The sequence below is a fragment of the Thunnus thynnus genome, chromosome 13 (genome assembly GCF_963924715.1).
Source record: "Thunnus thynnus chromosome 13, fThuThy2.1, whole genome shotgun sequence".
In the NCBI taxonomy this organism is placed as follows: Eukaryota; Metazoa; Chordata; class Actinopteri; order Scombriformes; family Scombridae; genus Thunnus; species Thunnus thynnus.
The window spans coordinates 26,680,438-26,707,948 of NC_089529.1; the positions used below are offsets into that span (position 1 = coordinate 26,680,438).

General features: G+C 41.4%; 1 protein-coding gene across 6 annotated transcripts in view; it reads left to right on the forward strand.

Moving 5' to 3' along the window:
• Nucleotides 1–27,511, forward strand: part of klf8 (Kruppel like factor 8) — an 85,058-nt gene that overhangs the window by 49,377 nt on the left and 8,170 nt on the right. For 4 of the 6 annotated variants that reach the window (XM_067608868.1, XM_067608873.1, XM_067608872.1 and 1 more), the window contains 4 exons: nucleotides 13,760–14,032; nucleotides 14,122–14,356; nucleotides 21,951–22,062; nucleotides 26,186–26,325. In XM_067608868.1, coding sequence (XP_067464969.1) covers nucleotides 13,760–14,032; nucleotides 14,122–14,356; nucleotides 21,951–22,062; nucleotides 26,186–26,325 — 760 coding nt within the window. The remainder of the gene's footprint in view (nucleotides 1–13,759; nucleotides 14,033–14,121; nucleotides 14,357–21,950; nucleotides 22,063–26,185; nucleotides 26,326–27,511) is intronic. The other 2 variants (XM_067608869.1, XM_067608874.1) reach the window with 1 other exon arrangement.

Genomic DNA, 27,511 nt, shown 5'->3' on the forward strand with positions numbered 1-27,511 from the left:
ATTTTTCTAATGATTCAGTCATGTGCACAGGAAGTGAAGCTGAAAGTATTGGTGGGGACAGTGTGAAGGAACTGGGGGATGCAGTCACGGTCTTGTAATCCGAAGGGTCACATGTTTGACCCCACAAGAGCCGAACTGCCCACCCGCTGTTAGAGCCTCAAACTAAACTCATTGACTTATTTTAAAAGAAATATAATATTTCAGCGAAAAAGCAGAATTATGTCAGTGTGTTTACATGTTGAGGGTAGGGTGGTGGGGGAGGGGGTTGGTAGAGCCTTATGTGTGTCTTGTGGCATGATGTGGTTTGGGTTAGTGAAGGGTGGGGGCTGGGTGGAGCAGTAGTGCCTAAGGGATCATTAAGCAGAGGGTGTGCGTGCGTGCGTGCGTGCGTGCGTGTGTGCGTGTGTGTGTGTGTGTGTTAACCACACCTTTGTAGCTGTCTCGAACAGAGGGGAGTGGAGTTTCCTGTCCAAAGATAAAGTCTCCAGGAAGCAGATCCTCCTGGTATTCACTCCGTTGGGAGCTTACAAACACTTAAACACCTTAACGCACACATTAATGCTGCGTGTAACACCTTAAGCCCATGTCACTATTATCACCTCTGTTATTAGAGGTTTGTATTGTCTACACTGTAACTCTGGCATGACGATTGTTTGCCTGTTCCGGTGCCTCTGATGCTTTTTACATCCATCTTTTAAACAGGATGTGATTTTTTTCCAAATAAAGCAGTCTCAGATTCTTTGAATGATGGCTGTTGTAGACATGAATTAAAAAGAATTTGTGTATGGTGGCCCCTAAGGACAAAACATGTCCATGAGTTAAAGCACAAACATTAAAAGAAATTCAGAATGCCACAAAATGCACTTCACTTCTCTTAACTTGCTATCCTAACAAAATAATTATTCGTAAGGAGACCCCTGCATGCTTTTTTTTGTGCAATGTTCAACCACGAACCTCTGCAGTTATATATTTGCCCACTGACTCAGCATGCCTCTCGAAATTTGAAACACTGCTGAATCCTTGTTGGTGATTGGTTCCTGCTGTGTGTGACCAACAGATCTAATCAGCTAGTGGTCACACAGAACAATATTAGTTTGTCTAGAATAGATCTTGCTATTTCCTTATTTGCTCCTCAATGGGAAACAATATGAAGGGCGACTATAGGAAATACGTAATACAAACATCAAGATGTTTGTTGAAGAGGTAGTAAGTGTGTGCAGCCTGTGTTCCATGTGAAGACACGCTGTCGTGAACTCCAGTGGTTCTGCTTAAGATTTATTTTCATTATCGGTTAAGTCAGCAAGTCAATTCTTCTTATACAGACCTAAATAAAAAACATAAGTTTGTCTCAAAGAGCGTCGATCACTCTTTAAAATGAAAAGAGAGAGGAGATGATCAGACAGGCTGGATGGTTCATGCAAGTTAACTAGTATTTGTTGGTATGTCAGAACGGGGTCAAAGGTCATTCTGTGGCCCCGTTATGGCTTTGCAGCAAAAGTTGGCAAAAGACTCTCTCTTTTATTGTGATCTCTCTCTCTCTCTCTCTCTCTCTCTCTCTCTCTCTCTCTCTCTCTCTCTCTCTCTCTCTCTCTCTCTCTCTCTCTCTCTCTCACACACACACACACTTTGTGTATTTCATCTCCCTCTTTCTCCCGCCGTCGTTCTTCCTCTACTTTCTCTTTCAAACTCTCACACTTGACTCTCTCTCTCTCTTTCTCTATCCCCTTTTCTCTCTTTCTTGTTCTCCCCTCTCTCTCTCTCTCTCTCTCTCTCTCTCTCTCTCTCACGCCCTAATAGGATATGTCGAGGGAGGCTCTGCTTCCGCTCGCGCCGTCACCATGGCAACCGCGGCTCTGGCGGGAGTTGCCGAAAAGACTATGTTGCCTGACCCCTCCCCCTCCCCCTTGCCTCCCTCACTCACTCACTCCTCCCTCCTCCTCCTCCTCCTCCTCCTCCTCCTCCTCTTCCTCCTCCACCTTTCCAAACTGGCCTCTCTCTCTCTCTCTCTGTTTCTCTACCTCTCTCGCTCTCTCCCTGCCCCCTCCTCTCTCTCTCTCTCTCTTTCTAACTCGCCACTTCAGCCAACAGCGAGCACACACACATGCACACACACACACACACACACACACACACACACGCACACACTCTCTGAATACCTGCCAGCACAGCACAGTGAATAGCCCTGTAATCTCTCTCTCTCTCTCTCTTATACACACTAACACACATTAACGCACGCAAACACACAATAAGGCCCCCTGTGTGCGTGTGTGTGTGTCACTGATGTATGCACATAAACAAGTCAGTTGTCCTCCTGCAAAGAGGAGCACTCATGCACAAAGTCAGGCCACAACACACACATACACAGTCACACACACACATGTACACACACTTTATTACTCCCCATGTGTTTGTGTGTGTGTGTGTGTGTGAGAGAGAGAGCATGAGACATGAGAGGTTAGAGGCCTATTTACTGTGCTTTTGCCAGGAGGGCTTTGCTAGCATGAGTGTTAGTCAGTGTGTGTGTGTGTGTGTGTGTGTGTGTGTGTGGCAGAGCATTCAATCCATTCAAAGGACAGCACATTCACAATATTTGGATGCAGTGGGAGAGAGAGAGAGATGTTGTGGGGGGGGAGAAAAAAAAGACAAATGCACTGCAGAAATTGGACGGATGCGGTTTCCTCTGCTGGTGCAGGATGATGATGTCATTGCTGGCAGCCAGACACTTTCTCCTTCATGTGGGGCTTCCAGGAAGTAAAAAAAAAGCAGCTTTGATTGGGACAAGAAGTAGTTATGAATCTGGTGTGTGTGCACATATTTATTCAGAAGTGGTCCGAGTAACATGTACTTATTAAGCGATGTTTGGTCTGGCTCTTAATAATCCGTTAGCTGTGTGTACTATGAAATGAGACATGACTGTGTTCTGTTTATTGATACAGTAAATGCTTCTTCTGCCTGTTGTCCTTATGGCCAAGTTGAAAAGTTCGCACCGTTCTGAACGGCCACACTCACACAGTCTCTCCTCGTTCCTAGAAGGCTCTCATAGCTAGTTAGTTATTGTGTCAGGCACACACAAGTTCCCAGCCTACATACAGTGGTGAAATATTTGTCAAACATGGAGAAGAACAAGACTTCTTACATCACATTGCAAACAAAGTCTTCTGTACCGAGCTCTACAAATAAAATCAGCCTCAGAAAAGGTTCCTGAAACACAGCTCAAGGTTGTTTTTTTTTGTATAATCATTCATCCAGAAAAACTCATCACAAATTAAAGACATTTCACCAAATAGTTCAACTCTTAAATCATTGTGTTATGAGCAATAAATTATAAAATAGACTTTGTATTCAGTCTTTTCTCTACAGGGAGTGCAGTAAACCTGCCTGTTTCTATAGCTGATGGTAAAGTACTTGACCGTAACTGTGCACACAGAGATATTTGACTTTAGGATCAATTCTGCTTCACATAAGTCTCCACCCTGACAATATGTTCTTAATTCAGGTTTGTATTAAACATCACCAGACTGTATTTCTTTGTACATCAGGGATAGTAGCGCTGGGCATCATTAATATTACACTGTAATCTGTTTTGAAAGATGAAAAGAGAATCAGTGACACAAGATAAGGATTTCACTTCACTAATCCAGGGGAGTCCATGCAAAACGTCCCAATTAAAACTCTTTCTATTGAGCCGCTGTTGGTGAATCATCTCACATTTATATCTAATTCAATGTCATAGTATTGTTTGTCCACGTGAAAAGTGACAAATACTTCTGTCAAGAATGAAAAAGAAAAAAAAAGTTCAAACCTCGACTCCTTCTCAGCTCTGCACAGCCGACCAATCACTGTGTGAAGCGGGTGTGAAACTCAGATTCTTGGTTTCGGAAAGCTACAGAAATTCCCTCCTCGATTCTGAAGTCAGAGAGGTATGAGGGGGAAGCTGTTCGATCATCTAACAAGCGCCTCTGATGAAGCACGCTGACAGCTTAAGGCTCTTGATGCACTTTTTGTTTGTGTCAACGACTTCCTGTAGATGAGCAGCTGTGATGCATTGATGCGTGCCGTGTGTGTAACTGGAACGATGCTGAATAATCCCCGACACAACCTGAATATCTTCCCTGAGAATGTCCGAATTTGCACAATGTAGACATAATAGCAACACCCGAGGAAGTTTGCATATTGTTAATGAGATTGTGGCAGAAAAAAAATGACACCGCTTCACTCGCTGACCTGATATTCTGCCCTCACTTTTCACGCTCTTAATGACATCTTGTGGATGCGTAGTGTTAAATTCTTAGGAATCATGAGGCATTGTGCCAGTGTTATTCTGCTGAGTTTCTCAATTGTTATATTCCTTAAACAAGGTGACATTTACCTGTCATAATATGTCAGAAATTATGTTTCTGTGTTTGGGCAAATTTATCTCCTAAAATTACTGTTGTCTTATTAATTGTTCACAAAGAAAGCAGCAGGTAATGTTTACCAGACATACCGATCAAGTATTAATATTAGCAACGGATCACTTGGTACCAAAGAGCCGTACACTTTTATCAATGCTTCCCTTCACAACACCATTAGTCTGTAACTCCGGCATCTGATATCAGCACAAAGAAACTTCATGTTAACAAGAGGACATTCAGTCTATTATTCAGCTCTAAAATTAGGATATTATTAAATAAAAAGGAAAAATTCACCTTGTTCCAACACAGACTGTTTCCTGAGTTAAATCCAGGTGTTGCGGCTGCCGACGCCGTCTGTAACGAGCTTTACTGGTGCCAGGTTGACTGAAACAAGATGTTTGGTTTGTGGTTTATGAAGATGATGATTTTGAAATAATGGATGCGTCAATAAACTCATCGCCGTTTGTTTTTTTTTGTGTCTGCTAGAGTGAATATGCAAGTTTATGTTTCTCTGCCTCCTTCAGTATCCGCCAGAAGGGATAGTTTTGCAGTTAAGGAACACAAATAGTTGAAATCAGAGTAATTACTGTTCATTTTCTGCCGTTTTAAAGTCTTGCTTTATCATCAGAACAGCAGTGAATTGCTTCGCTATCAATTCAAGGTTTTTCTCAGTGCCTGAAAAGCTTGTTATTGGGACATTGAATGTGTCTTTTTTGATAGCTGATTGTTTCCCTTCGTTAGCAACCTGAAAAGATGGCAATTTCTGAAAAACTGAAAGAAACTATAGAAATTTCTGTGGATGATTCTGAGGCATCAGTGAAGGACCGGAGGAGCTCTGTTGAGCTGTTTTAACCCGTGAACTACTGTGATGTTCTCTCTCTCTGCCTCCAGGTTGAGTACAATATAATCCACAACTGGATGCAACAAGTTCAGGCACATTCTCATAAGGTTACAGAGAAGCATGCTGGGAAACTATTGAAGGAACCATAACAAGGCAAAGCAGGTTGTGGGGAAAGTGGGTACACCAAAAGAAAAGTAGATCATTACAGTTCAATTTAGCTGAATTCTTAAAATACACCAAGGATTGACATAAAATGCTGCCAATCCAATGCTTTTGAACTTGTTTCAACATCCTTGCTTGCAGGAAAATCTTATTTACAACCTGGAAGTTATTTGCGTATTGTCTGCCATCACTTCTTTCAATTATAAAGACACTTTATTTATTGTCTTCATTATAGAGACACAGGGAGCGGAGACACTGATATACAGACTTTTATGTCTGTTTATGAGTGGATAGGGCGTTGCAACACAGTTATCCAGACAGGTTTTAAACAAGTTCAGTTTAGCCCAGTTATGTAAACTGCTTATTTGGAAGAGACAACAAAGTTGAGCATTAATGTTAGCATCCAGATGTTGTTGCAGGGGCCCTTCTTCTACATTCCTTTGTCGAGAGCTCTTTAGTAAAGTGTTTCCATAACTGATATGAATAGTGGCTAAAATAATGAAAATAAGGAGCAGGTTGTTTGGAATAAAGACTTTTTACAGTAGTCATTGTACAGAGCCTACAGTACTGTGCAGAAACTTCAGGCACTGAAAGTAAAGTGAGGATACTTTCAAAACTAACGCCATTATATGTTTTTCATTCATCATCCGACATCCCAAGTTCTCCTCGGTAAACTTGCACGCAGTTTCTCAAGTACAGTACTCGGCAGGTCGGTTGTTCCTGCATCTTGGAGAAGGTGCCACAGTTCTTCAGTGGATTTAGGCGTCTCAGTTGCTTCTGTTTCTTCATTTAATCCCACACTGTTGTTGAGATCAGGACTCCGCGGGGGCCAAACCATCTGCTGTAGGACTCCTTGACTTCCTGTTGCTGGAGGTTTTTATGACTCTGGCTGTATGTTTGCGGTCGTTCATCATACTACAGAATGAATTTGGGACCGATCAGACGCCTCCCTGATGGTGTTGCGTTATGGTTAAGAATCTAACATCTGAAGTGCCTAAAGTACTGTAGTTTAAAATGTTAATGTGCTGTAGCTCAAACTAGAAAGGCTCCACATCCTGGTCACTTTACTTAGGTTGTCTTGAAGCTAATGCTATAACATCTACACGTGTCTTTAACATACAGCCAGACTTTCGTTTATCAGAGTTCCTCTCAGTGTCTACAAGCCTTTTGGTGCTCTAATTTATTTGCTATGCAAACACTGATAAAAGCTTTATTTATCTTAGTTGTGAGCTAAGATATGATTGCGTAAAAATCTAAATCTTCGTATCTAAGCACGTATTCACTGGCAAGCTCCTAATTAGTGCTTTATTAAAAACAACTGTATGAGAAAGGTCAACTTAAGTCTAACTACGCTTAAGTCACGTACATGGTGGTAGCATTAATCATAAGGTACATCATGTTGCTCGCTACAGATGCCTAATTAGGCTGATCCAGGAATTGGAATTACCTGTAAGCACTTTAATTAACCTTTATTACTAAAATGCTTAAATAGATCATGTTAAACAACAGTGTAAAGGTGTCTGGAGGTGGAATTTTTCCTTTTCATTGGAGAAAAAACAAAGTGTACGTTCATGTGGAACAAGCTGCGCAGGTTCAATTAAAACTTGAGTAGAGTTTGCTTTAAGGTTGGAGTCAGACCGTCTCATGTGGGCGTTTTGGACGAACAAGTAACTAAGCACCCAGGAAATCAACACTGGCAACTCCTATTAGGTAACATAGAGTTGACGTTAACAGACACGGCGAGCTCTGCTGGGATCAGCCTGCTGACAGGTGGGTGAACCAGAGGGAGAGAGAGAGCGAGATAGTTGGGAATAGACTTTAACACAGGGGTGGGGGCAGTTGGTGTTTCGTTGGGTGGGTCAGGTTGTAAGGGGTGGAGCTGCATGTGTGTATGTGTTTTTGCGCGCCGGGTAAGGCGGGGCCGCGTGCTTCGTGGTTAATATCTCCCCCAGCTGTTGTTTTTGCACTCAGTCTTTATTATATCGTCCATATCTGCCTTCACACTCCTGCTGAGGATATTCTCACATACAGTATATAACACATACAGCATGTTAAATCATAATGAAGCAGTGTTGATCATAGATTACATTGACACACAAGCACACTCCCTGTTGGTGTGTTTTTTTGTGTGGTGAAAATCAATGGCAAAGTTGCCTCTCCCTTCATCTCTCACCTAATCTCTCCTCTCCTCCATCCTCTCTTTCATTAACACACAGTCACAGTATTGTTTGTCTCACCTCGTGACCTATTGATTTCTTCCTGTAGAAAAAAACAACAGTAGCATGGACTGAAAGTCTATTAGGCTTCAGTGGAATTTAGTTTCTATGGCATGACTAACATCCTGTTTCTATGTTGTGTAGTGGTTTAGTAGGTTTTTCTTTTTCTATTTCTATTTTTAACACACGAGATAACATCTCAACCAAGGTTTAAAAGCTGCTATATGGTTACAAAGTCAATGTTTTGGTTTCCCTTGGTGACATTTTGGCAGTAACTTTTCCAGCAAAAGCTCAGAAACTACAGTTCGGTTTAGTTTTTTGTCTGTTTGCATAATTTGACTGATGAAAGATTAAAATCACATATATTAGTCGTGGTGTTGTTGTTTTGTAATTTGCATGAATCGCGTGATGTATGAAGGAATTTTTGGAAAGGAGACATGCAGAGATGGAAACACCAGAGAGGTCAGACGCTTGTTGGCAAAACCTCCAAAGAATCTGATTCTCCACATTGAAATAGTAACCACACAAAAAAAACAAAATCCTGTTCTCTCACATTCACTCTCTGTCTCTCAGTAGACTGGTAAACTTTGTTTAAATGTCAATTACATAAGAACTTTCTATCCTGTCTAATTATATCGATACCTGCAACAACTTGCACTCCTTTACATTCTGAATGTGTAGACATGTTGTAACATTGATCAAAGCTGGTGTTTGACCAGTAATTGAAGTTCAGCGCTGCAGACTCCACCTTAATTCATCAATTCATTTTCTGTCGATCTGTTGATAGAAAATTAATCGGCAACTATTTTGATAATTAAGTAATCAAATTGGTATTTTTTTTAAGCAAAAATGCCAGACATTTCCAAGTTTCAGCCTCCCAGATGTGATGATTCAATGCTTTCTTTGTCATATATGATAACAAACTGATTATCTTTGGGCCCTACCCCAATCATTCCTGGGCCATCAGAAAACCTTGACCTTGGAGGACTGACCTTTTGGGGAGCAGAACTACAGCCCCCCACCCCAAAAAAAACCCCCAAAACTGAGGTTGTATTCCAAGTGAAGTTCTTGACTTTTTACTGAATTCTTACAACAGTTTGTGTAAAAATTCCTGCGATCATTTGTGACCAAGTCCTGACGTATAGCACATGTACGTATATCATCTGTTCCATAACTGTATACAACACTGGAAGAAGAGACTGGCCAGTGTTTATACACTTATTACAGCTTGTATGCATACAACATGCATGCCACGTTGTAAAAAAAAAAGTGAGGTCATGACATAAAAATGACATTAACAGCACTCTGCTGTCTGTTCTGTCAGTCCCTTAGGCATCTGATCATAACATACCGTATGCAGACATTATGTCATTAAAATGTCATTTTTTTTAATGGGCATTCGGTAAAGGAGCTGTTGCAGTTGACCTCACTTGTATAACCTGCCATAAATAAGTAATATGGCTGCTAACAAAGGTGTGTTGATCAGCCTGTCAGTGCTGCTGAATTTAGCGTTCTCCATTTAACCTGCTTTGAACTTGCATTTTCACATAACGCACACAAAAAAACCCCACTCTGATGCAGTGACAGGTGTCAGTCTGTGGCTGCTTTGCTTCTGCCGCAACTAAATTGGGAGAAAACATGAAGGAACGTTTAGAAAATATGAATGCTTCAGCCCGGCTGATACGCTCTGGGTACTGTGCCATAATCATACATACTGTGCCATGTAAATAGCCCTCTGTGGACACAGAAGGTTACTGTTAGCAGAGCTGTATTGGTACCGTAAATCACTCATTACTTTATCTGTATGAGACTCAGTGTGAGTACAAGAAGATTAAAGTCCAGTGGACATATTACATCGTTCTCTCTCTCTCTGTGCCTGGCTTTCTCACCACTGCAGTCACAGCTGCTACCCGCTTCCATTCAAGTTAGAGATCACATGAATTAATTGCAAGGCGAAGACTGGGTGACCCATTTTATGGTGGAGCAGTTGAACTGTGAAGTGCAGAGAAGGGGAAAGGGGGGGGGGGGTGGGGGCTCGGCTGCAACATGTCTAGCTCAGCGAGGGTTTTTTTTCATGTTACACGTTGAGTTTATTGTTTTAAGGTGAACTGTCTTACAACCCCGGCAGATTGTTTTGGTAGTTGTAGTTTCAGTTATTTTATGGTCCTGTGCTGTTCTCTGACTCACAAACGATGCAAATAAATTCAACTTCAGGGCAAAATGAAAGGTTAAGATGTGATTTCAAATGAACTTGGTGGAAAGAGAGAGACAGCACAGAGCCGGTGTGTCTGTGTTTATATCCAAATCAAGATCAATGATGAAGCGTTGCCACTGAGTTTGTAGTAAAGTGCCTTTAAATACTATGTTACCTTTTGAAAAACAACATATTTTTGAGGTTGTATCACCTTTTAATACTGAAATGTGTTCTTCTGGGCTCAAAACATATCTAACTCTCACAGTTTTGACCTTGAATCCTCTCAAAACTTGACTTCCAGAGTATCAAGTTTATTTTTATTTGATTCGTTTATGAGCTTTTGACCATGAAAATTGGATCTTTAGTGAAAAGCTGCCTTCAATGCAACGGCGTAGCAGTGCATTTAAAACACGCTTGTTTGCAGGTGTGGATGGGGGAATATAATGTTTTGGTTTTTTTTTAAAAATTCAGATGATGATAGTCATGTGCTGTTGCGTAAAGCTGCTGGCTGAAGTGGAAGAGCGTTTTTCTATTGTTTAGACATTTTTATGTGTATGAACTTGTTGGAAAAAAAGCTGAAAATGCTACAGTGGACGGAAAACTTTTGACACCTGAACAGCAAGAACTATTATTCACTATAGTTTAGACGTGGCCTCAGTTTTTCCCTCACTGCTTCGGTGAAATTAAAACACAAGATCATTTACATAACTGACATAACTTAGACGTATGCAGGTATTAGACTGAATTAATTGTCATTTTCTAACATTTAGAAAGGGTTAACATTACTCAACATAGGAGGCATGTCAGTCAAAATGTCTTAATTTGTTCCTTCTGATACTGAGCTGGTGTCCATCAACCCCCCCCCCCCCCCAAAATTAGCATCTGTTGTTCAGTATGACGTGTTCCACCGGGTAATGAGCTGCTACACATCCTCCTTTTTAAGCGAATCACGCTATCCTCATGCCAGAAGGTTTCTCTCTCTCTGTCTTCCCTGTTTTTTTTTTTTCTCTTCCTCAGTCTCTCTCTCTCTCTCTCAAATCACAGAGCTTGCAGGAGTCCAGAGAGGTTTTTTTTCTTCTTCTTCTTTTTTTTTTTTTTTTTTCTGTTGGAGTTCAGTCCTTTCAGTCTCTTCTTTTGGGGATTTTGCAAAGAGTTGTGGGTTTAATCTGAGCAACCGTGAAAAGAGAGCAGAGCAGAGGAGAGCAGAGGAGAGGAGAGGAGAAAAAAAAAAAACACATAAGAGAATGGAGGAGAATACGAGAACGGGTGGGTGGAAAACGAGCGAGGGATGAGAGGGTGAGGTGGGAAGAGGCAAGGGTGTGGCTGATGTAAAGAGCGAGAGATGCTGGAGGGAGAGGCGGGGGTGTGGGAGAGAAAGGTGAGAGGTGTGGTTAGGAAAAAAAAAAAAAAAAAAGAGCGGTGATGAGAGAAGGTAGGGGTGAGGTGATGGAAAGATGAACGGACTGGGAGGGAAAGGAAAGGGGAGTTGGTGGGTGGCGAACGAACGAGTGGAAAACATGGAGTCAGCTGATAGCTCCCAGTTTCCATGGCAACGCTAGGCCTTTCCCACCCACTCTCTTTCTCTCATGTCTTTCTCTCGTCTCTGCCTCACCCACTCCCTCACTTCTTTCACACTTCATTTTCTTTTCAGTTTTTTCTTTTTTTTTTTTTTTTCCTCTCCCTATAATCATGTTACGGCCCTCACCGATCTCCCTTTTCTGTCCTTCCTCGTTTCTCCCTCATCTCCTCTCCCTGGCTTACTTTACCTTTCCTTTTTGCCCATAACAGCTCCTTAAATTCTTCCTTATTCAGCCAAGTTTGGTTTGGCTCTGTGTGTTTATTGTATCATTTATCTCCTGTGCTCCTTAAATTACTTTCCTCCTTACCTTAACCAACTTTGGTGCATTTTTTTCTATGCTCATGTAAAACAAAGAGGATGAACGTTACAGCAGAAGCACAATTCAGGATTTTCTTGGACACACAGTTGAAGACAGTTGCGAAAAAAGTCTCTCCTGGCACCTGGATTACCATATCAGAATGATAAAACTTCGACAAAAGAATCGAGCTTGTAGAGACTAGTTCCAAGTCTGCAAACTGACTTTCTCAGAGCGAAGAATGAAACAGACACGGTTCAAAAACAAGCGTGATGTGTAGCGACCTGCAACGCACTAAAACCACCTTTAACGGTGGTTATTTGCATATGTGATGTTTGTTAACCGTAGGAGGTTGTTGTGAAGCAGCCTCCATATTTGCGTCTTCCTTACCACAGCCCAGCCTCCAGCTGAACTGTGTGACCCGATAAAAGGGCGTAGCAGAGTCTCCACCCTCTCCTCCTCACCCAGAGCCAAGCTACGCTCAGCTGAACTGGATGGAGGCCAACACCAGGACTGGGGGCTCGCTGCTGCTCCCTCTCTCATTCCATTTCTCCTGTCTCTCTCTCTCTCTCTCTCTCTCTCTCTCTCAGTCAGTACCAGTCTCTCTCTATACCCGTCCAACCCTTCTCTTTCTGTCTCTCTCTCTCCTTCTCCTCCACCCCCCCCCCCCCTCAGTGTCCCACACAGCAGCCATTGTTCCCTGTGCTTTTCGAGCTATATGGCAGCTGAGCCCTGGGTGGCTGTAGAGGCTTCGATCCTCGGAGGAGAAAAACTGGGGCGTAGTATCAAAAAGCCTGGCGCAAGTTGAACACGAAAGCTTCAATACAGGATGAAGTTCTTTCTCATAGCAAACTTTTGCAATCCAATCGTTCTTTATTCAGACCTGACTAGAAGAATCACAAGTTCCCATCATGAAACTGTGTGTAGCTGTGCTGATTCCTGATTCCTCAATAGAGAAACACAGGAGTCCCCTTGAAAGTAATTGGTTTTCTTTCTTTTTTTTTTTAAATCTTTGTGAGAAATCCTGTTTTTCTGCTAGTTTAGCATTTGCCACGAGCCCTAGCAACCGTTGCTATGGAGAGGAAACTAATTAATGGGGCAAATCAGAGCTGTTGCAATATTTGCCTTGCAATTGTTAACAAAATACCGTGCGAAAGTTGCATCCAATATTGACACAGAATCTGAAAGTGAACTGTTTGTTTAATGTGCTAAATAATTTCATCAGACAGTATAATCTTTAGTGTAGGCACATTTAACCGAATTGTAAGCTCTCTGGTTGAGTGTTTCATATCAAAATGCACCTTAAGAGTCGACTCTAACTTCACTTTATGAATTTTTTAATGTGCACAGACTCGTTCCTTTGACTTTTTTTTTATCGAAGAATCAGATATTTCTAACACAGTTGCTCATCTTTGTTATTCATGATTGAACCAGGAGAGTTTAACGTCCATCCAATCCACGTTGTCCAACTGTCAGTCTCCAAACACTGTCTGTACTTCCCGAACCCTGGAAATAACCTCTTACTTTGCACGTCTATAATATTTAGAAATATTTGCATATCATGTCCATTGTCACAGACAGTAACAGCCACGTCACTGTGCAGCCAGCAGAGATAGAATATATAACAAACCCTCACTGCTTTGTTTCCTCTGCTGCTGTGTCTCCATCTCAGTCTCACAGCACGGAAGAAAAATAATGATATAATTTCTTTTTTTAGTGGATAGTTTGGCTCCTGCTGGCTTTCCCACACAATAGAGCAGCATGTATCAGCAGTTTTTGGCATATTCCACTTAACTGTGATTACATCTGTCAAATTAATACATCCGTTTGCCGATAGAATTCGGCCTACGTTGTCCTCTCAGAGTGAGAAATCTGATTATGTTGAGGAGATGAGTCGGCTCTGTCAATGTCGGAGTCAATATGTAAAATCTGAAATGAAACCAGCCTCACCCGGACGTATGGAGTTACTAATCAACTAAAGAAATTTATCAGCAGGATGTCAGTGTGTAAAAAATATGTAAATGCCATGAAAATAACGATCAGATTCCTAAACCTTCCTGTCCTCTTGTTCTCTCCAGCAGGCAGACGTAGGTGACGACTGCTCACAACCGACAGATCTAAAGGTGAAGACGGAGTTGCTGAGTTGTAAGACGGAGCCCTGTTTGACCCAGCCGTGCCCCGCGGAGGACCAGACCGAACCCGTCGACTTGTCGCTCAACAAGCCCCGCTCCTCTTCGCTCCCCGCTTCTACGACGAACACCACGGTCAACCCGGCGCCCGGCGGTACCGTAACCCAACCCAGCCTGTCTGCCACACCGGTCCCCTCCACGGTACAATCGATAGGCTCCATGGTAACAACAAACTTGTTTTCCATCGTTAAGTGAAGCTGTATTAAAATGTACTCAGCAGGGTTAAATCAACCTATCGTATTCCTCTCCAGGTCCTCTCTCCAGGCTCCATCTTGGCCACGCAGGGCGCCGGCGGCCAGCAGATCCTCCATGTCATCCACACCATCCCCTCTGTCAGCATGCCCAGCAAGGTGGGCCAGCTGCAGACCATCCCGGTGGTGGTACAGTCCCTACCTGTTGTGTACACAACCATGCCTACGGACGGCGTTGCAACGGCAGCCATTACGGTGCCGCTCATCGGCAGCGACGGGCGCTCAGAAGGATCTGGTGAGTGTTTCCAGGAAGTTTGGTTGTCATTTCAGTATTCAGCCTGACATTATGTTCATGTTCGACATTTTCTTTTTTATTTCTGCAAGTCAACTTACAACAACCTGTATAGAGCCGTGTCGATCTTTTTGCCATTTTTCTGTTTGTGACACAGCAGCATGACGTCCCCGTTCTTAATTCAGCCCTCAAATGATTGATTGGTTTAGTTGTTTATCCCAACAAAACAAGTACAACACCAGTCCTACTTGAATCACTGAATCAGAATCAGGAGCCAGGTCGGCTTCTTGGCATATTAGCACAGACCAACAGCAGTGACTCATATACTGTGACAGAATAGGCCACTGTGCTATTTTCAAACTTGTTCCCTCAGTTGGCTGCTGCACCTAGACTTCTTCTCTTGTCAAAGTGATGACATGACTGTGAGCCTCAGTTAGAGCTATACAAAGATAACATTTAAAAACAACCCCAGTACATCACTTTGACCTCACTTTATATGTTATGTGTTATGCTTCATACGTTGCGTGCTTTTTAGGCTAGTACGACCACTAAAAGTCACATAGCATTAAACACTGGATAGGAAGGTGTCTGAAACAGCCTGTTTCAGACAAAGGCTGAACTGAGGAGTTGCATAAAGCATAAGTAGAGTCCAGTAAAGCCCCAGAACATCAATATAGACCGAGACATGTGCAAATGTCATGCGTATCATGTTAAAACAAAAATGATTTGGCAGTACACTACATAGCACAGGGAGGATTTGTTTTAAAATTTGCGAAGTAAAGAAAAGGAAGACCATTTGAGATTATTAGATTACTAGATCTGTCCTCTCCTCTGTCATTCTTTCCTATCTTTGTCTGTCACAGCTGGTTCTTCCATGTTCTTCCATGGTTCTGTCACTCTTGCTCACACCGTCATTTATGGGGGAGCTCTCGGTCTCAGAGGAGTACAGTGTGTCTCCCGAGGGAGGCGGTGTGTGTTTGTGGTTAGCGCTATGTTAGACTTGCCATCTGTCTGCCTGTCTATCTTTGACATCCTGGAAGCTCTCCATATGTGCCAGATGATTGATATTCCCACTTAAATGAGGGAACTTGTGGAAAGAAATTTTACATATATTGTAGGAAAATGTTCCTGCCTGAAATACATCTGTCAACGTTTCTACAGCTGATTCTATCCTCTATCCAGTGTGCTGACTGCTGAGTAACTATCATCTGTCGTTTTTAACTTACTTAAGCATGTACTCAAGTTCTGTTCCTCAAATGTCCTGACCTTTTCAGACACTGAGATGAGTCAGTATGTGAAATGATGATCAATAGTGAAGAACCTGTCTGAGGGAAGTCCTCATATCAAACCACTCACTGAAGAAAGTTTTTCATGATGTCAGCTGTTAGTCAGAAGCGCCTTTAAATACTCAAAACGATCTGGTCAATTTGAGTTAAGCGAATGAAAAACAGAAAGGTTGAAGGAGGTGTAATCCATCCCTGAGTAAACATGAGCGGAAGCTCGACATTTGCAGGCAAGCTGGCAAAACAGGCCTCCACCCCTTTGACAAACTGCAGTAAAGTCACTCAGTGAAGTCAGTTTAGTTCACCTTGGTCTCTAATCCAAACCAGCATGGCCTCGACTCAGGAATGTAAACAGGGGACGCAGCGACTCTCAGAAACCTCTCAAAGAATCTCCGGCGTACAAACTGGCCTGAAGATGCTCTCACGCTCTTCAACTTCAACAGTCTCTGACATTTAATACATAGTCAGGAGTTCAGTTGTCACACAGTTCTATAATTTACATTTTTGACTTCTCCTCTTCTACTTTCCTTCATTTCCCAGCATGCATTTCAAAAATTAGTGCACATTTTTCAGGGCATCCAGGTTCATGTTCAGGTTCAGAATATAATTTACATCATACAATAAACCAATGTAGTTTTCAAAATCTTTTATCATTATAAGCTTCACAGAGGTACTTCATGTTACTGGTTAATTGTGTGGGATTGCTTTACACAGGTTCATATAATTAAAGTAAATTAAACCTCCTGTAGATGGAGAAACAGTGATAATGATAGCAATACATAGTGAAACCAATAAATGATTTTTAAATTGACGTAACGCAAATTCACTGTATCTTGTGACTGCATCCTTCCCTTCTTGCAATGATTTTGATTAGATGTTAAAGCACAAAGTCATATAATGAACAATAAGATGTTCAAATGTATGTTATTTGGTGGTTACTAACACTGATGTCTTGATTTTGGGTTGGTATAATGCAGCACAATGTCTAATGTCTTTTTGTTTGCATCAGAACATCGATTGATATTTTGTCAGCGTGTAATATGAAAGGTGTCACTCATAGTGATGAACCTACAGAGAATTATCAGCCACTCTGCAGCTCCCCTCGGCTTTATGGAGATTTATAGCGAGTTTCAGTTCATTGTTTAGTCGTCCAGCTGTAACTTTACTGCTTTGGTTCACTCTAAGCAGTCTTCTAGGGGTTTTTTTTTGTGGCTGCAGCAGGCAGCTGTTTTCAGAGGAAAAGTTCTAAAAATCCACTGTACACTACCTGCTCAACACCAAACGGCAAACAGACACAGCTAGCAAAGAGCTGATGAACATAGTGTAGCATTTAGCAGCTGAACAGCCAGATATGTCTGTCAGGAGTTGGTAGAGACCAAAACAGAGCTAAAAGAGTGAATATTGGACTTATATTCACCAGATGGACAGAAACACTCATCATCCAAATGAATTATAATTTTGCACCATAAGTGCTGGATGTATAAATAAGCAGCTGTTTGCTAACAAGTTCATCATATCAACATAAAAGCTGATGATATTAAATATTCTGTTCACAACTTGTTTCCATTGCCCCAAAAAATGTAGTTATTGCAGGTTTAAAGATCCTGTCAGACGGGCACTTTGGAACTTCTTGGAAAACAGTTCGTGTTCAGTGGTGACCTCATGCTGTACGAGTAGGTGTAGCTAAAAAGTCTAACTAATAAAGCATCACACATTTTCCGCCGCCGCCGCCCATCTGAACACACTAAAACTTTCTTTCTGTCCGTAGTTAACAGCCCACCAGTTAATAAGATTTATCTCTCACGGTCTAATGTACCACCCTAACATCATGTTTCACAAGGAATTACATCACTTTAAGTAAGTATTGATATCATTTAATGGAGCTTTTAAAGCTGCAACTTTGCTCATTTCAGTGTCTGTAAATGTCATCTCATGCAAACAGTGATCTCTTGGTAGTGAACTTAACACTTGGCTGAGTCTCACAGTACTGCACCTGTAACCACACCTTACAGTGATGTCATGGTGTCCCGACACACTTCAGTGCAGAAAGGTGAAAAGTGAAACCATTTGACGTCAACAAAAATGAGATTTTTAACTGTTGCAGTATGATTTTGGTTCTCTTGAGCCTCATTTTTGAAGTTTTGACCATCATTTCTATGGGTGACGATAAGAACATTGCTACAACAAAATCCATCGGGGGAAGATATGTGAGCAGTCAGGCGACGAGACAATAAGCCAACAGTTTAGCCACATTATCTAAACCACCTTATTTGGGAGTAAAACTGAAAATGAGCACAGTAATGCCTCATTGTGCAAGAAACTGTGTATAGTACAGAAGGTCAAAGTTAATCAAAGAAGGTCAAAGTTAATCAAGATGTTAACAATGGACTGTTTGGATAATCCTTTTTATCATTTGCCTTTGTTTTCTCAGACAAATGCGTTAAGCAAACTTTAATATAGTTTAAAACCTGATTATATTTCTTTCCTGTCTGACTTCTTTTCAGTAACGTTTCCAGATCTCAGAAATTAACTTTAAATACAATGATAGGAATGATGGGCGAAACTATGAAAATAAGAACCGGTTTGTAATAAAAAGGGTTGTGTAAGTGAACTGCACACAGTACACTCATGTAACTAACCTGGCCAGTCTTTTATACCAAAGGAAAACAAACAGATGGATCAAGAACATGATCTCAGCTTACTTAGTCTGGAGGTTTGAGTACTGTGATACAGTAGCTTACAGTTAGCACAGTGCTTGCTTACACAATTTCCTCATAGGGATCATTCAAGCTTCTTCTACACCGATGTAATCTAATATCTTATCTAGCGAGCAGGGCCAGGTGGATTCTGAGGGTTCAGTTGTCAGCAAAGGAGCCGTCTGTCAGTGCTGTGCAGTACAACACTGAAAAAAAAAAAAGAAGACGTGATCCAGATGAGAGGAGAGAGGGAAGGAGAAGGAGAGAGAGGAGATGGGAGCTTTGATATTTTCTTCCTGTACCTGCAAAGAGAACAAGCAGGAGACGGCTGACATTTGCTGTGACTGTGGTGCTGTGTGGGAGGAAAAGGAGAGCGAGGACCGGATAGGTAGACATAGAGAGGGGGGCGGTGGGGAGGAAAGGAAGTGAGACTGGGTGGGTGAGGTGATGGTGGGTGTGGGGGTGGGTCGAGTATGCTGCGGGGGTGAGGGAGGATGAGGAGGAGAGGGTGCAGGGGTCGAGAGGAGAGAAGATAGGTCGTTTTGCCTTTTGAAAGAGGAAGGCTGCAATGGCGGAGTGGTGGGGGTGGCTTAATTGTCTCCAGAGACAAAGAACACTTCTTTTGGTGTGTGACCCCCCCCCCCCCACACACACATAAATACTCCACCCAAATTCCTTGCGTCACCCTTCCAACCGCCCCACCCCTCCTTTGCCCTCTCCAGGCTGGGTGGACTTTGAACAGTATGGCTGCCACATTCCAGCACGGATGAGAAAGGGGAGGGTGGGACACTTGTGATTCATTCATTATGTTTTCTGACCAAATAATTAATCATCAGAGTTTGATTTGGAGACATAAAACGTTCTTTGGCTTAAGTCTTGTTTTCCGTTTTGGTAATAGTATTTCTGGTAACAGCCAGTGAAGCTGCCGAATAGTGAATTTAGGGGAAAGACGAGAGGGAATGATGGAGAGGCGAGAGACTGAAAGACACAGCCAGAGAGGGAAAAAGAGAGAGAGAGAGCGGACTTAATGGTTCCAATAGATTAAATAAATGACTGCTACTGTCTGACCCGGACCCAGATAATCTGACCACAGTGGAAATGATATTGATGAGAATGGCAATGTAAGGGTAATTTAATGTAAGAATACTTTTGACTTATTGCTGGTAATTAAAACAACTTATTGCTGATAATTAATTATCATATGATCATGTCAATCATTCTGTCCTGACTCCAGAAATTTCACAGACATGTTAAGCTGTTTATGATCTATCACGATATAATGCAATTATATATTATACAGTAGAAGATGACATCAGATCGTATAGAACAGAGTAGAACTATGTTGTCCAGCGAGAGCAGGACCTCAGATATAATAAATACCATCCTAGTAGATCAATAAAAGCACATAAAAACACCACTTCTATGCATACACACTGCATTTAGCCAGATTCATCTGCTTGTGGATCGTCATCCCTTAATGTAAAGCTCAAATTGTACTTTCCACCTCAAAGGTCTGCATGCACCATTCACCACGTGTGGACTACACGTCCGCAAACATAGACACCTGATGCAGTGCAAACAGGCCGGCATGCACATTATTATACATTTTGTTTTAAGGTGTCCTAACCATACTGAGAAATTAAAAAAAGAAACACTCCTACAGACTCACTTGCCATAGCACATAACAACAAAACTTCTCAGATTTCTATTTCTAGGCAAAAAGCGTTAAATCTGTGTTACTCGCTAAACTCAATTTGACATCAAATTTCTAATCAAGTATAAAACTATAAACTGATTTTTTGGCCACTTGGGGGCAGCGAAAACAAGCTGTAAACACAACAAAGACATACGAGGGGAACCCAAAAATTCCCAGAATTGTTAAAAAAACAAACAAACAACAAAAAAAACTATCATAAATCTTTCAGTAGTACCTTCCTAATGTCCTTTAAAGAACTCTGCTTGAGTTGTCTCAGTGATTCTCCCATTCCTGGAAACATTTCCTGTAGTCATCTTTTGTCACCGTGTCCAGAGCCTCCTGTGATTCTTCCTGGATTTCTTCCATTATGGCGAATCTTCTCCCTTTTAGTCCCAATTTTAGTTTCACCAAACTCTAGACATGCGCTACCTAGAGGCAAATCCAATAACTACACCCTACTCCCGTGCTATCAGTGGTTACCAGGAATTTTTGGTCCCCCCTCATATAATTACTACCTAGCAAAACAGTTGCTTATTTATACATCCTGTAGATATGGTGTATGTTAGCATTCATTTGGAGTCTTTCTGGCCACCTGATGAATGCTCTGGTTTTGGTCTCCACCAACTCTCGGAGGAAACATCTGTCTCTGACGCAGCTCAATGCTTCAATGCACTTCGACTGAAGCTCTAGCTACTATGAATCTCATTACATCGCCTACACCTTCAACTAGCTGACATGAAGATGAATTTTCTCAGAAATATCTTGCCAGCAGTTACTCTCAGCTATCAAGAACTCAAAAGCAAGAGCACAACCCCACAGTGACTATCCTCCCTGGTGAAAAAATAAATAAACTCAATGTGTTAGAATTAGTGTTAGCTTGCCAAAACTTGAGGACGACCAGCAGAGACTTCAGATAGCCTCGAGAGATTTGTCTTTCAGTTAATTGCTAATTAGCATTGTCTGTGAGTCCTGCAGAATATTTTTCATTAACATCTGTTCACATTGTCTTCCTCGTGCTTTTGACATTGTGAAAGTTTCTTGAAACAGGAGAGAAAGGAAGAAAGACAGACTCCTGAAATATTTTGTCTGTTAAAAGAAATTCAACACCAGAACAGGATTAGAAACTTTGACAAAGAGGAGACGAGGTTTGGCCATAAATTTGATCCATCAATTCTGCAGGCTGGCAGACCACATCTAACTACACACACACACACATACACACACACACACACACACACACACACACACACACACACACGCACGCACGCACGCACACACACACGCACACGCACGCACACACACACGCACGCACACACACACACACACTTGGAGCAAGTCTTTGTCTTGCTAAGTTGCTGGAATTCAGGCATCGTTGTTAAGAAGTTATTAACCCCCTGCTGTTCTCTTCTTTCTGTCTCTACCCCTCCTCTCTGTCTTTTATCCTCTCGCTTTTTACATTTCACAGATTTATCTCTTCCTCTGGGCCTTATGTTTCTCCATCATCCTTCCTCAATTTCTGTCCATTCCACCATCTTCCACTGGTTCTGTCCCTCCTTTCCCTCTTTCCGTCCATCCTCCTATCGTCATTACCTCGTCCTCTCTTCTCACATTGAGTGCAGTATCTGTAGAGGGAGCATTATCTTCTTCTATCATTTTATCTTTTCAATATGAATATAAATTGTCACTTTTCAACCTCTCGCCGACAACTACCTTGTTCTATTTTGTCACATCCATGTCTATAGCTGCACTGCCTAAATGATTTTATTCTATTTTTATTTATATTTACTGTACGTCGTATTTAGATCTTACTAAAAAAATGTCTTTCTCTACCATGTGTTTCTGTTGCATTGAGCATGTTGATGGCACTAGAGTTTCCTTGGGGATTAATAAAGCTCTTTTTTTTTATCTTCTTCTCTCTGCAGTTCGTATCAAACCAGGTTCGACGTCTCCGGTGGAGTATCAGAGTGAAAGCGACGCGGAGAGCGGTACGGAGTCCGGCTCGGCCTCCCTCAGCGCCCAGAGCCTCTATGCAGGGTGAGTCCATGCTACAGAGAGACTCAACAAACCGATTCAGGCACACAGCTCAATATCACATATTTAGAGAAAATATGCAGGCGTGAAAGTGGTACGATCCTGTAGATAAAATGGGACACGCTGGACAGAAAAACTGCATTAACTGTGACATCTTGTTCTTATATTTCTCGGACAGTCAGAACTCGGGATCTGTGTATTTGTCCTAATCAGGGTGATAGTGGAGGTTGGAACCAGTATATTAAGGGTACATTGTGTCTTTGAGCAGGAGTGGCACTGTGGAGCAAAGTTTAGATAAGCAGATCCTTGTTTTGTTTGGATCTTGTGCTCTCAGATTATTCATAACTACTCTGAAACTCTTTTGTTTTGAATTTCCAGGGAAATGGCTCAAGTTTGGACAATGTGACATGTAACAAGCTATCTTTGTGTCCATGGAGAGTTTACTTTTACATGTTTGATCCTATATACTTAGTTGCTCAGTTTGGTTTCTATCAGTCATACATAAATAAATAAAGTAAATGTCCTACATTTATTAGGGTCTTGGCTTGAAACATTTCACTTTATTTATGGATTTGGGCCTGAATGTCAGCTTTTCTGTCGTGATGCTAAATAAACTTGCCGCTTAGGCTTAGCTTTAGCTTTTTTGTGGCCTTATCTACCAAAAATTAAGCAACAGCTGCATCCTTCAGTTTCCTGCAGTTGCACATATGGGCAGCTGGTGGCAGTAATTTGTCAATGATAGAAGCAGCACATCATTAAAAGAGCAGAAGAAGGCTGCTAGTTGTAAACAAAGCAAGGTTTTATAACATTAAAAAGTAGCTTTGCTTTCATTTTATGAGACAGGATGAGTGGTCAATATGTTCCTCTTAAAGGAATAGTTTAACATTTTGGGAAATACAATGAGAAGAATTTTAAAAATTTGCCTACCGACACTTCTGATGTTCACAAGTTAACTCATTATATCTTCTCTGTTTACCTGTACGTAAACAGAAATGCAAAAATGACAATTTGTTACAGATATGTATTGAATTGATATCTTTAAGAATAACAGTTAAACAATCTGCACATCACCTCTGTGCAGCATCTCTAGCAGGGGTTTCCAGATCTGGTCGTTGAGCACTGGATTTGGACTTTGTCAAGGTGCGATGGTATCAAACCTGATACTATCGGACGACAAGACTCCAGGATGCTGCGCATAGTCGCTGTCAGCAAATAGTTCAAGAATGTAACTCCCTCTAAAACTACCAATTGTCATTTTACATTTCTATTTACTTATGGATTAAACAAAACAGCAAACATAATGTACATTTTGGACAGGCTTAATGCTAAGCTAGGCTAAACACACCCTGACGTCAGCTCCGTACTTAACACAAAGACTGAAAGACTGATATTGTTCTTCTCATTTCACTCCAGGAAACAATGTGAATAAGCACATTTCCGAAAATGTTGAACTATCCCTTTAAAGACAGACAATATATATGGGTGAGAAACACTGAATGCAAACAAAACTATCTTTGTTAGAGCTGATTACGGCATGGAGAAAGATTTTGTGCCAATATAAAACAAGTGTCTGCAAAACCTTTGACATCATATAAGAACCATGAGCCATGCGTGATGTCATCTCAGTGTAAAACCCATGATGTGAGTCGGCAGGGCCGGGGAGAAAGAGACATTAATGCACAGCGGGGTTTATGGGAAATGCGGTCTTTTTGTGGATCACCTCCCTTGTCTCCAGCCTCTGGACTAATTACATTACTGCAGTGCTGCCATGACTGGACACTTATATAACCTTATATAACCCTCTGTATAGCTCTGGAGACGCCCTGGCTGTATCACAGGGAGACAAGTGAGTGCATGTGTTGGTGTGCACACATGTGTGTACATGCTTTGTTCACACTTCACAAATGAGGACATTTGGTCCTCTTGAGGAAAGTGTGGACATGTGAAAGGTTGTTAGGCTACTTGTAAGGCTCAAGGCTGCAGAGAAGTGAAGGTTAGGATGCCACTGAAGGCTCTTGCAAGTACAGTAAACACTACTACTACTGTGTGTGTGTGTGTGTGTGTGTGTGTGTGTGTGTGTCCGGTGTGTTTATTAGTAAATCAGGATGGAGCTCTTGCCACACCCAGAGGGCGAGGCTGCCTGACTGTAACTGAAAATCAGGGTGTGGATGTACACGATTAACTTAGTGCTGTAATCTGGTTTGTGTGTGTGTGTATATGTGTGTGTGTATGTGTGTGTGTTTGTGTATGTGTGTGTGTTTGTGTTTGTGTGTGTGAGCTTGAGTGAGAAAGAAAGAGACAGAGAGAACGTTTAATAGAAACAAAGTGAACAAGTGTGTTTGTGGATATTTGTGTTTTTTGTGTGATGAAGATTGTTTACGAGCTTGTGTGTGTGTGTGTGTGTGTGTGTGTGTGTGTGTGTGTGTGTGTGTGTGTGTGTGTGTGTGTTGCTGGGCAGGGCTGTCCCAGAACTGGGGTGTAAACAAGGTTACGTAATGCAGCTTGCCGTCACACCTCCTTGTAAAATGGCGAGAGAGAGAGAGAGAGAGAGGGAGAGGGAGAGAGAGAGAGAGAGAGGCTCTCTTGACAAGTCAACTTTATTTACATCTTGATTATCACATGAATATTAAATAAACTGAATAAATTTGTCACAGTGTAGATAAGTCGATCTTTGACATCTGAATAATAATTCAGGAGAAGGAGGGAGGGTGAGAGAGGTAAAAAGGAGAGTAAAGAGTTTGTTGGTTTGTTGTCTATTTGTCGCTGTGAGGAGAGTAAAAAATCCCAAAAAATATGAGGGAATCAACGAGAGAGAGAGAGAATGAGAGGGAGAGAGGGACACAGTAATGTTGAAGCTTTTGTGCAGCTGTGTTGAAGACAGTTTGACTCTCTGACGCCCCCCGGTGGTCCTAAGAGGCCCCTGACATCACTCTCAAATTAACCCTGAATGTGATGACAGACAAGAAAATTTGTAGCATCGTAGCATCATGTGAAATAGCTCCAAAAAATAAACCTGATTACAAGTTACTTGTGATTTTTTTTTTTGTTTGTTTTTTTTATGAATGCATTTCATAAAATGAAAAACAGATTCAGATTTATTAAGTCAAGACCATGTTACCATGGTACGGAGCACAAACAGTGACAATAAAATGATGGCCAGCAGCAGGAAAAAAAACATGTCACATAAATAAATTGATCAAGGGTAAAACATTCTTCATCAAGGCACCTAATTTACATGTTAATTAACAAAATTAATTTAAACATAAAGGGATAGTTTAAATAGTAATATCCAGGTACTTTTTTCACAAATCTAACATTTTAAGAGCCAGACTGAAGCCGGATTATTGAGACTGATAACAATATCAATATTTGAAATTTAAAAAATAAGTAAACAATATATCAGCTGCTAAACACATAACATGAGTAAAAAATTTAGACACATTTTGAACAAATTATAATGTTTTTAGTTTTCAAATTATAAAACTATAAAGACCAACATATAAACTGAGTGGGATATTATACAGTGTTGAAATAAACATATCAAGTAATAACATTAATTACTAATTTCTTTTCTGCAATTTCTTGCTACTTATTGGCCGCCATAGTTATATTGCAATACCAGTGTGTGATGAGCTAAAACAGATTTCTTCAGATAATACATCAGCCAGGTTTTAATCCATGAATTTGAACTAAACGTAGTATGACTACTGTCATTGTAAAGGTCACGTTATGGACTCTTTGTTTCTCTTGCAGGTCTTAATATCTTCCAGTTATGTTTGGGAGTCCTTTGTTGATAACTCCAAAGTTACAAATACACCGTAATTTCCGTCTTCATGCAAGAGATAATTGAAATTCGAAGCATGGGTCACATGATGACACACTTTGGAGCTTGCCGTACTAGTTCTGTCTGACTCGTTACTTACATGTTGATCAGCCTTCTTATTTTGGATAACGGGACGTGTTTGATATAAACTCAACACTGTTTATGTGACATGGAGTGTCTTAAGGTCAAAGGCTTTTTTTTAGGGGAACAGGACAATTTGCAAGAAAATTGATTTTATCTTTTAAAGTTCTTTATCAGTGACACTCACTCAATATTCTTTCTTCGTCTCTTCCTCTGTCTCAGGTCTGTTATGGACTTGGAGCCGGTCGATCCAGATTCTCCGGACATCAAAAGGAGGCGGATCCACATGTGTGACTATGAAGGCTGTAAAAAAGTTTACACCAAGAGTTCCCACCTCAAAGCCCACAGGAGGATACACACAGGTGAGACCTGAGCAGACCACACACACACACACACACACACACACACACACACACACACACACACACTCACACACACACCTACAACACAACAAAATCCATCCAATCTGAGGATTCTACGCAGGTTTAAAGGAGGAGTTCACCTCAAAATGAAAACTAAATTATTAATAATAAATCACCAAATGTGTTTGTGTGGGATTAGTTCTGCAGGTAAATTATTATTTGGGTTTCTTCCTAATGATTAATCCCTTTCCAGTCTGCCCATTTACAAAATTTAAGCACGTAACATAGCGTTATTTAAGATTTATTTCAACTTTCTTTTCCTGACATTTAGATTTTTAGATGTAGTGCTTTAGTATAGATTTCTACTGTACTACACACAATGGCTCAAGGAGGAGAAGAAACGGATTTCGTGGCGTATTCACTCACAAAGCCTTTTTCGACAAAGGTCAACGAACCCTGCAGCTAGAAGCCCTGTCACAGCCGGGGAACCGACGCTTACAGCGTCGAAGGAACCTTGCTGGGAATGCAGAATGTTATTTTCAACCGACCAAATATGGTTTTTGGAGCCACACTGGGTTTGCAAATAAGAATTCCCTAACCAAGGCAGCAAAGAGACACCAGAGCACGGCGGGACACTTGCAAGCGACTGTGCTACTGAAAACGTTTGGAGGCACCCAAGTGGATCTACGACTCAATGAACAAAAGCGAAGGGAAATGGAGCTCCACAATGAAAAAGTCAAGAAAAATAGGGAAATACTGAAAAAACTGATCGATTGTGTCATCTTTCTGGGTAAACAAGAGCACTCATTTAGTGGACACGATGAAAGCAAGGAGTCCACAAATAGGGGTAACCATGTCGATCCTTTCTGGCCGAGCACGACAAAGACTTGCATTACCACCTTTCCACTAACAAAGTGTCTATTACTATACGACCTGACTATTCCTATAGCTGAAGTTTTGTGAGAGGAGATAAAAAGGGAGATCAATAATCATCTTTTGTCACAGTTATGGTGGATGAAATTACAGATGTGAGTACTGCAGCCCAGCTGGCACTGGTTCTCTGTTATGTGACGGACACTGGTTTCAAGAAGAGATTTGACAGATTTGACGATGTTACGAGTGGCAAGCGGGCTGATGACGTTGCTGCTCTCATTATCTGATTCTTGGAGGAACACGAATGCCTGGA